Genomic DNA, 15,000 nt, shown 5'->3' on the forward strand with positions numbered 1-15,000 from the left:
CAACCTGCAGCGTTAGTGCCTCACTCTAGAGAATAGAACCAATACCTGCAGCGTTAGTGCCTCGTTCTAGAGAATAGAACCAACAACCTGCAGCTTTAGTGCCTCGCTTTAGGGAACAGTTTTTTCTCTTAATATTATAACTGTCTGACCCCTCCTTATTTTCTGCTCCTAGCTCTCCGTCAGCCTCGGGCTCCAGGATTGGTCGGAGCTGGAGGTCAGAGGTCGTACTCGATTGACCGGGCCAATCACGCCAGCCCCACCTCCCCCCGCCGCAGCCCCGTGTCCCAGCAACACCTGGACCCAAGCTCCACCCTCAGGAGGAAGCCGGCCAATGAGAGCGCGGCGCAGAGGGGGCGGAGAATGGGGAAGTTGCATGTGATAGGTAGTTTCAGCAGCTCGGAGGAGGAGCTAGCGACGACGCCCGAATACACCAGCTGTGACGAACAGGACAGTGAGTCACTGTGTGTGTGTGTGTGTGTGTGTGTGTGTGTGTGACTATCATGAGATTTGAGTGTAATATCTCTTTAAGCAGTTTGTCTTGAAGTGCTAATAAGTTTGCTAACAAGTTCAGTTAGTAGTTAGCGTGAGACGATGTGAACGATGCCCCAGGCCACTTTAATTCATTCATTCATCTGGGTTTCAGTGAGTTAAGATGTAAAACAAACCACAGCTGATCGGGACGGGCGATACCACAAAGTTTGATTTTGATCAGATACCAAGAGGAAGATCTGGAGATACTGATGCTTTTCATCATTAAAAGCTGCTCACATACTAGCATGGAATGGAATGAGTTAATGATGTAAATGATGTTTACAGATATTATTAGGCTAAATCTGGAAAGTCAACAATACATCTAGATTCCATAGTTTTACAGATTATATAGTAAAGAATGAAATAAAAATGTGTTCATCCATAAAGGAATAGAAGCTTTCATGGTATTGATACTTTTGGTGCTGTATCGATACTCACAAGAAGATGTCAGGATCGGTAGTATTGATACTTTGGGGATCGATGCGCTGATCTAATTACTGAAACGGACCAAGGCATCGTTCACATGGGACATTTGGCATCTGTCAAATTCACGGACAAGTCTGCGTTGTTCCGCCCAGGTTGTGTTGTTGTGGGCAGGGATCCAAACCTTTTGAAGCAGTCTGGACAAATTTAATTGGCTGATGAAGTCTGGTAGCAGACGACGTTTACCTGAAGCTCCGTCAAAGTTCAACTAGTTCAGACTTTTTTGACAGACTGGGTTGTGATATTTTCATGCACTTCGTCAATCCGTGTCATTAGTCAACATATTAAAAAAAATAAATAAATAACATATTGGTCCCATTGAAATAAATGGGACAGTCTGTTTTTTGCCTGAGGGGATAACAGCTTCCAGGCTGACAGCGACAGGCTAAAGCTAAAGCTAAAGCTCTGTCTCAGCACCCAAGGTGGCTCTCCAGAAGATGAAAACAAACGGTCTCCACTGCTACTGGCTAACTCAGCCTCCCTGAATAACAAACTGTAGCCTAGCAGGTTGGTAGCACAACAAAGGAACCTGACAGGCGGCAAAAAACTGCAATAAAATCCCATGAAATTTACTGTGAAAACATGAAAAACTACAATAACAGTAGAAACTGCGGGGCTAAAAGCTAGCAGCTAACTGCTGGCTTCTCATCACAGAAAGCAGGCTAAAGAGTTAGCAGCTACCTGTGTGTGTGTGTGTGTGTGTGTGTGAGTGTGTGAGTGTGCGTGTGTGTGTGTGTGTGTGTGTGTGTGTGTCCCAGTGTGACTCCAGATCACAGCATTAATCTGCTGTTGACCCTGATACTGACCGGCTCTCTATCTAGACTGTCCTCAACACACCAGCTACACACTCAACACTAATTAGCTGTATCATATGTTATTTAAGCTAAAATTAGCTATATTATATAACATATAATTAGCTATATTAATGTAACATAAATAGAAAGGTTAGAGACAGGGAGACAGGTTAACATGAGGAAGAATGTAGGGGAGAAAATGAGAAGAGTGAAGCAGTGAAGGGGGGGGAGAGAGAGAGAGATACCCATCCACTTTGTGCTCTCTCTCTCTCTCTGTTTAATTAGCTCACTGTGATAATCTACTTAGTGCAGCTACATACAATACTCCCTCTCTCTCTCTCTCACTCTCTCTCTCTCTCTCTCTCTCTCTCTCTCTCTCTCTGGCAAATGATTGTAGGGGGGATGAGAGTAGCAGAAACTGAATCTGTGGTTCAAGGGTGTTTTAGGGTGTTGCAGAGTGTTGTAGGGTGTTGCAGGTTGTTGTAGAGAGTTGTCGGGTGTTGCAGGGTGCTGTAGGGGGTTGTAGGGTGTTGTAGGGTGCTGTAGGGTGTTGCAGGGTGCTGCAGGGTGTTGCAGGGTGCTGTAGGGGGTTACAGGGTGTTGCAGGGTGCTGTAGGGTGTTGCAGGGTGCTGTAGGGGGTTGCAAGGTGTTGCAGGGTGTTGCAGGGTGCTGTAGGGGGTTACAGGGTGTTGCAGGGTGCTGTAGGGTGTTGCAGGGTGCTGTAGGGGGTTGCAAGGTGTTGCAGGGGGTTGCAGGGTGTTGCAGGGTGCTGTAGGGGGGTTGCAGGGGGTTGCAGGGGGTTTCAGGGTGTTGTAGGGGGTTGCAGGTTGTTGTAGAGAGTTGTCGGGTGTTGCAGGGTGCTGTAGGGGGTTGCAGGGTGTTGCAGGGTGCTGTAGGGTGTTGCAGTGTGCTGTAGGGGGTTGCAGTGTGTTGCAGGGTGCTGTAGGGGGTTGCAGGGTGTTGCAGGGTGCTGTAGGGTGTTGCAGGGTGCTGTAGGGGGTTGCAGGGTGTTGCAGGGGGTTGCAGGGTGTTGTAGGGGGTTGCAGGGGGTTGCAGGGGGTTTCAGGGTGTTGTACGGGGTTGCAGGTTGTTGTAGAGAGTTGTCGGGTGTTGCAGGGTGCTGTAGGGGGTTGCAGTGTGTTGCAGGGTGCTGTAGGGGGTTGCAGGGTGTTGCAGGGTGCTGTAGGGTGTTGCAGGGTGCTGTAGGGTGTTGCAGGGTGCTGTAGGGGGTTGCAGGGTGTTGCAGGGGGTTGCAGGGGGTTGCAGGGGGTTTCAGGGTGTTGTACGGGGTTGCAGGTTGTTGTAGAGAGTTGTCGGGTGTTGCAGGGTGCTGTAGGGGGTTGCAGGGTGTTGCAGGGTGCTGTAGGGTGTTGCAGTGTGCTGTAGGAGGTTGCAGGGTGTTGCAGGGTGCTGTAGGGGGTTGCAGGGTGTTGCAGGGTGCTGTAGGGTGTTGCAGGGTGCTCTAGGGGGTTGCAAGGTGTTGCAGGGGGTTGCAGGGTGTTGCAGGGTGCTGCAGGGTGTTGCAGGGGGTTGCAGGGGGTTGTAGGGTGTTGCAGGGGGTTGCAGGGTGCTGTAGGGTGTTGCAGGGGGTTGCAGGGTGCTGTAGGGTGTTGCAGGGGGTTGCAGGGTGCTGTAGGGTGTTGCAGGGTGTTGCAGGGGGTTGCAGGGTGCTGTAGGGTGTTGCAGGGGGTTGCAGGGTGCTGTAGGGTGTTGCAGGGGGTTGCAGGGTGTTGCAGGGGGTTGCAGGGTGCTGTAGGGTGTTGCAGGGGGTTGCAGGGTGTTGCAGGGTGCTGTAGGGTGTTGCAGGGGGTTGCAGGGGGTTGCAGGGTGCTGTAGGGTGTTGCAGGGGGTTGCAGGGGGTTGCAGGGTGCTGTAGGGTGTTGCAGGGTGTTGCAGGGGGTTGCAGGGTGCTGTAGGGTGTTGCAGGGGGTTGCAGGGTGCTGTAGGGTGTTGCAGGGGGTTGCAGGGTGCTGTAGGGTGTTGCAGGGTGTTGCAGGGGGTTGCAGGGTGCTGTAGGGTGTTGCAGGGGGTTGCAGGGTGCTGTAGGGTGTTGCAGGGGGTTGCAGGGTGCTGTAGGGTGTTGCAGGGGGTTGCAGGGTGTTGCAGGGGGTTGCAGGGTGCTGTAGGGTGTTGCAGGGGGTTGTAGGGTGTTGCAGGGGGTTGCAGGATGTCTGTTTTGCAGTGTCTGTTGCAGAATGTGTTGCAGTGTGTCTGTACTGCAGATCGCCTTTCAGCTCAGAGGTAGAAAATCACGCGGCTGACGAGCTTAACTCCTTCTTCCACGTCATTGGGCCAAAAGCCACCTCGTCAGAGATTACAGGCCCTGATTGGCTTAGAGGGCTCCTAGCTCCTCCCCCCTGGTCTGGAGGTAAGAGGAGGTGCTCAGTGTCCAGGAGGGAGGTGGAGGAGGCAGAAGACACCAGGAGAACGTTGGCTGGACTCCATAACAAACCTTACCTGGCCGCAGCGTGGCGGAGACCTGGCTGCTGCCGTGGAACAGGAACCGGCAGATAATCTAATCCAGATTAGAGCAGAATACAGCAGGCAGCGGCTCTGGTACCACCGGCCCGCCGAATCACCGCCTCAACTCCTGTCTGTCCAATTGGATTAGAAGAGGAGAGAGCTGGAGGTCTGGATTACTGAGCCTCAGGAGTCACTGTGGAGATGTGACGGTTGTGTTGGAATATAAGAACTGGACAAACCTCCATCCAACTGGTGTCCAACTGGTGTCCAACTGGTGTCCAACTGGTGTCCAACTGACAGACATCACCAGGTCAGGTGAACAGAGTTGGAATATTAGAATATATAGATTGTAACTGGACAGACAATCTCTGTCCAACTGGTGGTGGACGTCTCCACACCTGATGATCTGCTGGATTTCTGATGATCTGCTGGATTTCTGATGATCTGCTGGATTTGATGATTTCTGGGATCCGGTGGCTAACATGTAGTGTAAAGAGAGGAGGGAGGTCAAGGCTGCTACACTGCTAGCTTCTCACCAAACTACCCAACCAACCAGTTTACTATTCAGCAACCATACACCGAGCTATCTAACCTGCCAAACTAGCTACACACACAGCTAACTAACCGCCTGACGAGCTCTCCAAGCTATCTGACCTGCCAGCTGAGTCTATAGCAGGGAGGCTAGCTTTCCACCAAGATAACTATCTTCCAAGCTAACGTTCCACCAAGCTAACTACCAAGCTAGCTATTGAGCTTGCTGCCGAACCAGGCTAGCTGCCCAGTGTGTGTTGGATAGATAGATAGATAGATAAATAGATAGATGGATAGATAGATAGATAGATAGATAGAGAACAGGGCTTACAACACTCAGTTAATCTCATTACAGAGAGGCATGAACTGCTTTGCAGCCTGCAGGCCGGACACAACACACACACACACAGCACACACACACACACACACGCTGACCAGGAAGAGAGAGGAGACGCAGCTACACCTCCTCTTCCTCTGCTGACGCCGCCTCCTCCTCCTCCTCCTCCTCCTCCTCCATGGGGTTCAGACAGACCTGTGAGTATGAGGAGATGGTGTGTGTGTGTGTGTGTGTGTGTGTGTGTGTAAAGCTGCTTTGAGAAAGTGGAACTGTCTGCTGTAGGGGCGGTGCCGCAAAGACGGATTATAGACAACATGTTAGGACCACGTGTGTGTGCGTGTGTGTGTGTGTGTGTGTGTGTGTGTGTGTGTGTGAAGCATTCTCAGCAGAAAGGCACTCAAGCCTCGTCATGGTTCAAGGTTATGAATGAGCGCTCAGATTTACTGTGTCATGTTTTGTTGTCAGTACACCTACTTACTTACTGCATATGGCAGTCCATCGAGGTCTCTGGCTCTGGTTCTGGTTCTGGTTAAGCCTGTTTTGCAGGGGGTTTCAGGGTGTTGTAGGGGGTTTCAGGGTGTTGCAGGGGGTTTCAGGGTGTTGCAGGGGATTTCAGGGTGTTGTAGGGGGTTTCAGGGTGTTGCAGGGATAGTGCAGCCGCAGATAGTGCAGGTGAGGGCAGAGTCTGGGGGGCAGGAGGTACATTGGATTGGTTGGATATCAACACGTGGGATGCGGTCCGCCCAGCTGATATTAAGGATTTTCTGGAGGCAGTGGATGTGAAAAGCCTCCAGACGCCTGAGGTAAGAGCGATATACCGTCCAGGCTTCAGCACCATATCGTAGTGTGGAAAGACACATGGTAGACTGGTAGACTGTCACCTTTGTTGATGTCCTCAGGTTGTTGTTCTTGAAGACCTTGGAGCGCAGTTGACCAAAGGCAACAAGGCTTTGTTGATGCGGGCCTGAATGTCTTCCAGGCAGGACGGAGTCAGAATGCTGCCAAGGTAGCAGAAGCGGTCGACAGCGTTGAGGGGCGTACCAGCTATGGTGAATTGGGGAAGTAGCCGGAGAATGCTGCTGGACAATTAGCTCGGTTTTTTGAGTGTTTACCTGAAGGCCAAGTGAGGCCAATGTCAGGTGTTGTTTGTTTGGCGGGAGTGAGCGAGAAGGGCACAGTTGTCTGCGTACTGCAGCTCCTGGATGATTGAGATGTTGCATTTGGTGAGAGCTTGCAGCCGGCCGAGATTGAAGAGACTGTCATCAAGACGAAACTGTAGCTGAATGTCATCATCAGGAGAGAGGGATTTGTGGGAGAGGAGTGTGACTGCAGCAAGGAACAGGCAGAAGATTACAGGAGCTAGTATGTCGGATGGACTCCGGTCTTTTCTGAACCAAGCCTGATACTCTGGAGGGATGTTCTCAGTAATATTTGTTGTTGTTTTTCAGTCTTCTTATAGCTGACAGAACTTCTGTGAGCTGTGGTGGTTCAACCAGTCAGAGGGTCCAGTCAGAGGGTCAGAGTCCAGGGCTGATGGGTTGGACGGGTTCTTGTGGTTGAGGAGGGTGCTGGAATGCTCATCCCAGCGCTCCAGGATCAGGGTTTTGTCCTTGAGGAGCACGGAGCCATCTGCTGACCGAACAGGAGCGACGTTGTGTTTCTGAGGGCCGTAGAGGGTTTCGACAGCGGAGTAGAAAGCAGTAGGTTTTGTTTGTGTCGGCGTAGCTCTGGATGTCCTGAGCTGTTCTGGGCCACCGCTCATTTTGTGTGAGCCTGAGTTTCCTCTGTGTCTCGACTTTCCACTGTGCGAGGAGGGCTGGAGACTGGGTTGAAAGATAGGGTTAGACACACACACACACACACACACACACACACACACACACACACACAGATCTGGTCAAAGCAGTAATAGCAGAATTAAATAGAGTTTTATACTTCTGGCAACAAAATGTAAACAAACTTTTAATAATGAAATGAGAGAATTATGCTACTTTGATGTGAACTTTTGGTAGTTTCTGGTAGTTTCTGGTTGTTTCTGGTAGTTTCTGGTTGTTTCTGGTAGTTTCTGGTTGTTTCTGGTTGTTTCTGGTAGTTTCTGGTAGTTTCTGGTAGTTTCTGGTTGTTTCTGGTAGTTTCTGGTAGTTTCTGGTTGTTTCTGGTTGTTTCTGGTAGTTTCTGGTTGTTTCTGGTTGTTTCTGGTAGTTTCTGGTTGTTTCTGGTAGTTTCTGGTTGTTTCTGGTGTCAGAATAAACCAGGAGGAGGGAAGGAAGGACATTTCTTTTTTTTTGTAAGACTAGAACATTTCTTCTGCTGGTTTCTGTGGTTTCAACTGGTTTTCCTGGACTGAAGCTTCTCCAGGAGCCATTAGTTCTCTGTTGTCCTGGAGATACTTGTTCCTGATTGGCTGATTGTGTTGTAATTTGAGGCACTGATTCACTGATTTGGTGTCATCAAAGTTCAAGGCTGTAGAGATGTAATACTACTACTTCTACTACTACTACTACTATCACTACTACTTCTACTACTAAAAATAATAATAATACTGTGCTCCTCTATTGCCCCTTGTAGTGAAATAGTCTTTTCTCTTCCCCTTCTCTTGCTGTGACTTAATAGAACCAGAGCAGAGAACAGGGAGGAGGTGAGGTGATGTGAATGAGGTGCAGAGCTGCAAGTAAGGATAATTGGTTGATTGATTAATTGGTTGATCGGTTGATTGGATGTGGGGAGACAGGTTCGGAGAGGAGAGCAGTAGAAGAAGATAATCTCCTCCTGAACTTCTTTCACCATTATTTGGGATATGACCAATAGAACCACAGTGTTCTACTGCAGTAGAACCAGTAGAACCACAGTGTTCTGCTGCAGCAGCTGGAGGGAGGGAGAGTGTTACTCCTTCAGTCTGTCAGCCGGTCAGAGGGTTCGAACCGGCGGCGTTCTGGTCACAAGCCGCTCCGGTTCCATCCAGACTGGATCAAACTCAGCTGAGAGTCAACTACCAACAATTTACCAGCAGATAAAATAGAACCAGGAGGAGCTGCACTGGGGTGTGTGTGTGTGTGTGTGTGTGTGTGTGTGTGTGTGTGTGTGTGTGTGTGTGTGTGTGTGTGTGTGCTGACTCTGACTCTTCCTCTCTCTCCTCCTGGCTGTCCGTCACTCGGTTGCTAGGAGACATGGACGGCCATTGGTGGGATCATGGTTCTTGGCATGGCGAGACCACGCCCATGTCTATGGTACGACCAAGCCCCGCCCCCTCCATCCATCTAACCCCGCCTCCATCTGTCTGTTTGTCACCCCCCCCCCCCATTCCCCCAGGCGACAGTGGGAGGGGAAACAGGAAATCAGCCAATAAGGAGGTGGCGTTTTTTCTTGCGGCCTCTGTTGGCCTATCAGAGAGGCTGCAGAGTGTGGTGGGTGGGGCTTGTGGGTCGGAGGAGGAAGCTGATTGGCTGGAGCGGCAGGTGAAGGACTCAGGCGTCGACACCTGCAGCAGCACCACGCTTAACGAGGAGCAGGGAGACAAGGTACTAACGAGGAGGAGGAGCTTCTGTTCTATTCTACTCTAATTTATTCTGTTCTGTTCTGTTCTATTCTTTCTCTTCCTCTTCTCTTTTCTTCTCCTCCTCTTTCATCAGGATTAGTTTTTCAGTCTCTTCATTTGGTTTCTCCGTCTCGTCTTAGTGATGTCAGAGACCAGGAATGATGATGTCACAGCTCACAGGGTCACTAGTTTGCCAGTCACTGCATGCCGCCTGATCACTGGGCCAATTGGCTTCTCACAGGGGCGGGGCTAAGAGTCTGGACCGCCACCTCACTGGTCACTATGCCTGTCAATCACTCTGATTTCCTTCTTTCTCTCTCTCTCTCTCTCTCTCTCTCTCTCTCTCTCTCTCTCCCCTGGGGTTAAAGATAGATTCAGGACACAGTTTTCTTGGTCTGGTTTCTCTGGTTTCTCCTCCTCCTGTCGTCTGGTTTTTCTCTGCTCCTTCTCCGTCTCACTGCTTGACGTTGGTTTGGTTTCACTCCTTTGCTGCACTGTGCTCTCGCTCTCTCTCTCTCCCCCTCTCTCTGTCTCGCTCTCTCTCTCTCCCTCTCTCTCACCTTTGATCACACAAACTCACTCTGGTCTCACTGGCTGTATGTATTCATGAATCAAACCTTTTCAGTTCAAAATCACTTTTGAAATAAATTTGACTTTGAAGACAGTAAGTGAACCAGAGCTGTCTCTCTCTGTCTCTCTCTCTCTCTCTCTCTCTCTCTCTCTCTCTCTCTCTCTCTCTCTCTGTCTCTCTCTGTCTCTCTCTCTCTCTGTCTCTCTCTCTCTGTCTGTCTGTTTCTTTCTCTCTCTCTCTCTCTCTCTCTCTCTGTCTCTCTCTCTGTCTGTCTGTTTCTTTCTCTCTCTCTCTGTCTCTCTCTCTCTGTCTCTCTCTGTCTGTCTGTCTCTCTCTCTCTGTCTCTCTCTCTATCTGTCTCTCTCTCTCTCTCTCTCTCTGTCTCTCTCTCTCTGTCTGTCTCTCTCTCTCTCTCTCCTGGCTTCAACACACTCACTTCAGTCAATGCAGCAAGTCGATTAAAATAACTTTTTAATTTTGTCTCTTGTGGCACTAATAAAAAAATATGCGTAATAATAGAAAAAATAATATAACAATCAAAACTAAGAAATAAAAATATGATAATATAAATATTTGTAAGAAATCCAATCTGACTTGTTAATGATAAAATCAGTAAATCAACTGCAGACTGAACTGGAGTTAAACCTCCTGCTCTGCTTTGTCTCCATGGAGATGTTATGTGCTGCTGCTGTTGTTGTTGTTGTTGTTGTTGTTGTTGCTAAGAGACCATGTGTGTTTACCACTGCGACTCGTTAGCACCCGGTCACATGGCAGCCGTCCAAGGATGGGGAGCGTCTGATTGGTCGGATCCTGCTGAACAAGAGGATGAAGGACGGGACGGTTCCCGCGGATACAGGAGCGCTGCTGGGGCTCAAGGTAACGCTCTCTTCTTCTGTGGTGTTTCTGCTGTGGAGTTTCTGTTGTCTGTATCTATTCCAGCTTTATTTAAACTAAACTAAACGTGTGTGTGTGTGTGTGTGTGCAGGTGGTGGGGGGGAAGATGACGGAGTCTGGTCGTCTCTGCGCTTTCATCACCAAGGTGAAGAGAGGAAGTCTGGCCGATACTGTAGGACACCTGAGACCAGGTAACACACACTCTCACACACACACACACACACACACACACACACACACAACAGTGGCACAGCTCTGGTTGATGATGCTCAGTTAATAAGGCGGTGGCAACATGGCCGCCGCCCCACAGCATTCTGGGACGGTTTACATCACATGTCCTGTGACACACGCCCAGTTCTTCTTCTGCTGTTGGAAAAGTTCCAGTCATTTTAAAGTCGATTCGCTCCACCAAGAGTTAATTATTCAGACGTCTGGACCTGGATCGTCTTCATCAGGTGTGTCAGGCATTACCCACAATGCAATTCAAACAGAATCTCCACACAGCGTCACCACACACTGACATGAGACCATCAGTCCAGATCACTCAGTGTGCAGGTTCAGTTACACACACGTTCAGTTCGTCATGAGTGAGTGTGGAACGCTCCAGTCCATCAGGAGAGTTTGACGAACCAGGATCCTGAATCTGGTTCTGGTCTCTCAAACCCCCAGCAGGCTTTACATCATGAACCTCGGACCAAGTTACAGGAACATGGTTTATATTAATGACCCTGTGATTCTGATAGAAGCCCAACTGTCTAATCCAGAACCTCTCAAATCCACTTGCTGTTGGTCTTTCTGTGCTCGCTGGTTCTGGTCTGGATGGAGTTTCAGTCAAACCCAGAGAAGAGAAGAGTCCAGTTGAACCAGTTTGAATGAGACTTTGGTTCAGGCTTTTCTAGAAAACTCCACAGCTGATCTCTGCCTGTTTCTCTCTTCCTGCCCCCCCCCCCCCTCCAGGTGATCAGGTTCTGGAGTGGAACGGTCGGGTTCTGCAAGGCGCCACGTTTAAAGAAGTTTACAACATCATTCTGGAGTCCAAACCAGAACCGCAGGTCGAACTGGTGGTGTCACGACCTATCGGGTAGGTCAGAGGTCAAAGGTCACACATATAAGACAATATATAATATATGACGGATATAATGCACTTTGACTGATTACATATTTACTGCAGAATTGATCAATATGACACTTGTTGTCCCGAACTGATTCTAATGAGACATTTTGATTATAAAAGAGTATCCAAGTACCACAGGAGAGAGTGTAGAAGTACCACAGGAGAGAGTAGAAGTACCACAGGAGAGAGTGTAGAAGTACCACAGGAGAGAGTAGAAGTACCACAGGAGAGAGTGTAGAAGTACCACAGGAGAGAGTAGAAGTACCACAGGAGAGAGTGTAGAAGTACCACAGGAGAGAGTGTAGAAGTACCACAGGAGAGAGTAGAAGTACCACAGGAGAGAGTAGAAATACCACAGGAGAGAGTAGAAGTACCACAGTAGAAGTACCACAGGAGACAGTAAAAGTACCACAGGAGAGAGTAGAAGTACCACAGGAGAGAGTAGAAGTACCACAGGAGACAGTAAAAGTACCACAGGAGAGAGTAGAAGTACCACAGGAGAGAGTAGAAGTACCACAGGAGACAGTAAAAGTACCACAGGAGACAGTAAAAGTACCACAGGAGAGAGTAAAAGTACCACAGGAGAGAGTAGAAGTACCACAGGAGAGAGTAGAAGTACCACAGGAGAGAGTAGAAGTACCACAGTAGAAGTACCACAGGAGACAGTAAAAGTACCACAGGAGAGAGTAGAAGTACCACAGTAGAAGTACCACAGGAGACAGTAAAAGTACCACAGGAGAGAGTAGAAGTACCACAGGAGAGAGTAGAAGTACCACAGGAGAGAGTAGAAGAGAGTAGAAGTACCACAGGAGAGAGTAGAAGTACCACAGGAGAGAGTAAAAGTACCACAGGAGAGAGTAGAAGTACCACAGGAGAGAGTAGAAGTACCACAGGAGAGAGTAGAAGAGAGTAGAAGTACCACAGGAGAGAGTAGAAGAGAGTAGAAGTACCACAGGAGAGAGTAGAAGAGAGTAGAAGTACCACAGGAGAGAGTAGAAGTACCACAGTAGAAGTACCACAGGAGAGCGTAGAAGTACCACAGGAGAGAGTAGAAGTACCACAGGAGAGAGTAGAAGTACCACAGGAGAGAGTAGAAGTACCTGAACTGTATATTTCAGTTTTTCTTCTCATGTGTTTTGTTGTTTTCTTCCTCAGAGATGTTTCCAGACTCCCAGACGGCCAGCTGGAGTCAAGTGAGTCAAGACTCAGAGATACAGGCACCGAGACTACATGTGTGTGTTCAGGAGTGTGTAACGTGTGTGTGTGTGTGTGTGTGTGTGTGTGTGTGTGTGTGTGTGTGTGTGTGTGTGTGTGTGTGTGTGTGTGTGTGTGTGCAGGTTCCAGTTCGTTTGAGTCTCAGAAGGTCGGTCCCTCCATCTCCGTCACGTCTCCCATGAGTCCCGGCGTGTTGCGTGACGCCCCGCAGTTCATGTCTGGACAAGTCTCTGTAAGTACCCAGCATGCACTGCAACGCTGACCAGGCACCTCACAGCCAATCAGCTCGTAGATAATCACCGTTGTCAGCCAGTCAGGTGTCACGGCCGGCCCCCTGTCAGAGGAAGCGACCTCTGACCTTTGTGAATCTCTTAGCTTCTGATTTCCCTCCGTGCCCAAATGCATGATGGGTAGTTTCCTACCATGGTTACCAGGGCCAGTGACCTTTAACCTTACTTTATTTTTTTCATGAATCATTATTTCTTTATTTTGATTTGTATTGTTATATTTATGTTATTTTATACTTTTATTATTTGTCAGATTTGATTCCTGGTTTGGGTGTTTCCCTACTTTCTGTTGTTTTGTGTCGTCCATTTCCATGGTGGTGTGTGTGTGTGTGTGTGTGTGTGTGTGTGTGGGTGTGTGTGTATGTGTGTGTGTGTGTGTGTGTGTGTGTGTGTGTGTGTGTGTGTGTGTGTATGTGTTGCAGAGCCCATCTGTGTCCAGTCGGACCACGCCTCTTGTTCCCAGACTTCAGGTAACCGACTGTAGAGCAGAACAGAGAGGAGTGATCCATCTGTCTATTATCCCTATCTTTATTCTCTTTCTTTCTTTCTTTCTTTCTGTCTTTCTCTCTCACTCTCTCACTCTCTCTCTCTCTGTCTCTCTCTCTCTCTCTCTCTCTGTCTCTCTCTCTCTCCTCTCTGTTAGTCTGGTCTAGTTAGTGGTTTGCGGTGCTGCATGTTGTCTGCTGCTCTCGTATCTATTAGTATTACTGTTGGTGTCAATGGAGAGCAGAGGTGGGGACTCGAGTCACATGACTTGGACTCCAGTCCCAGTTTTAACTGCTTGAGACTCGACTTGATGCATGAAGAGAAGACTTGAGACTTGACTCTGACTTGGGTTCTGGTGACTTGGGACTTGACTCTGACTTGTACTTTGATGACTTGAAAAGGTTTCTAAAGTCTTGACTTGAGATCTTGTGTTTGTGTAAATGACTTAGATTGAAAGTGATGAGATTTGTTCCAGCGGACGACTGAATTTAAATTCTGTTTTCTGAATTTGTATGGAATGATTGAATTTATTGAAGTTGAAACTGATTATAGAAATCAAACTCATGATGCTCTTACCAAGTTTTTATCCTATTAAAACCATATTGCATTGAAAAGTCCTAGATATTTAGTTTTCTTTAAGATATTAAATTGATACTGGACTCTTGATTTGTTCTGACTTGACTTGCTGTTCTACATTTAGACTTGAGACTTGACGTTAATGACATGGACTTGACTTGGACTTGTGCCTCAAGACTTGGGACTTGAGCAGAGTTGACTTGGTCTCACCTCTGATGGAGAGTTTTAGTGTCCCGTAGTGTAAATGCTGTTGAGGTGAGTTGTAGCTTGAGAAGAGAAGCTCAGTTGTTGTTAGCTAGCCAGCAAGTCTGTCTGTCTGTCTGTCTGTCTCTCTGTCTGTCTGTCTCTCTGTCTGTCTGTCTGTCTCTCTGTCTGTCTGTCTGTCTCTCTGTCTGTCTGTCTGTCTGTCTGTCTCTCTGTCTGTCTGTCTGTCTGTCTGTCTCTCTGTCTGTCTGTCTCTCTGTCTGTCTGTCTGTCTGTCTGTCTCTCTGTCTGTCTGTCTGTCTGTCTGTCTCTCTGTCTGTCTGTCTGTCTGTCTGTCTCTCTGTCTGTCTGTCTGTCTGTCTGTCTGTCTGTCTGTCTGTCTCTCTGTCTGTCTGTCTGTCTCTCTGTCTGTCTGTCTGTCTGTCTGTCTCTCTGTCTGTCTGTCTGTCTCTCTGTCTGTCTGTCTGTCTGTCTGTCTCTCTGTCTGTCTGTCTGTCTCTCTGTCTGTCTGTCTGTCTCTCTGTCTGTCTGTCTGTCTGTCTCTCTGTCTGTCTGTCTGTCTCTCTGTCTGTCTGTCTGTCTCTCTGTCTGTCTGTCTGTCTGTCTCTCTGTCTGTCTGTCTGTCTGTCTCTCTGTCTGTCTGTCTGTCTGTCTGTCTGTCTCTCTGTCTGTCTGTCTGTCTGTCTCTCTGTCTGTCTGTCTGTCTGTCTCTCTGCTTCTATATCTGCTGACTTCAGTCATTAATTCTGTGTGTGTGTGTGTGTGTGTGTGTGTGTGTGTGTGTGTGTGTGTGTGTGTGTGTGTGTGTGCGTGCGTGCATGTGTGTGTGTGTGCAGGTGAAGCTGTGGTATGATAAGGTCGGTCACCAGCTGATCGTCACGGTCCTCGGAGCCAAAGAGCTTCCCGGAAGGGAAGATGGCCGCCCGCGGAACCCGTACGTCAAGATCTACTTCCTGCCTGACCGGAGGTAGGGACCGC

General features: G+C 48.8%; 1 protein-coding gene across 1 annotated transcript in view; it reads left to right on the top strand.

Annotated features, from left to right (window-relative positions):
* LOC139907734 (regulating synaptic membrane exocytosis protein 2-like) overlaps window positions 1-15,000 on the top strand; it is a 49,276-nt gene that overhangs the window by 5,036 nt on the left and 29,240 nt on the right. The window contains 9 exon segments of the mRNA XM_078290218.1: window positions 173-451; window positions 8,303-8,367; window positions 10,003-10,122; window positions 10,232-10,331; window positions 11,098-11,239; window positions 12,410-12,447; window positions 12,592-12,685; window positions 13,196-13,226; window positions 14,859-14,989. Of these exon segments, the coding sequence (XP_078146344.1) occupies window positions 173-451; window positions 8,303-8,367; window positions 10,003-10,122; window positions 10,232-10,331; window positions 11,098-11,239; window positions 12,410-12,447; window positions 12,592-12,685; window positions 13,196-13,226; window positions 14,859-14,989 (1,000 nt within the window).

The sequence above is a fragment of the Centroberyx gerrardi genome, chromosome 19 (assembly GCF_048128805.1).
Source record: "Centroberyx gerrardi isolate f3 chromosome 19, fCenGer3.hap1.cur.20231027, whole genome shotgun sequence".
In the NCBI taxonomy this organism is placed as follows: Eukaryota; Metazoa; Chordata; class Actinopteri; order Beryciformes; family Berycidae; genus Centroberyx; species Centroberyx gerrardi.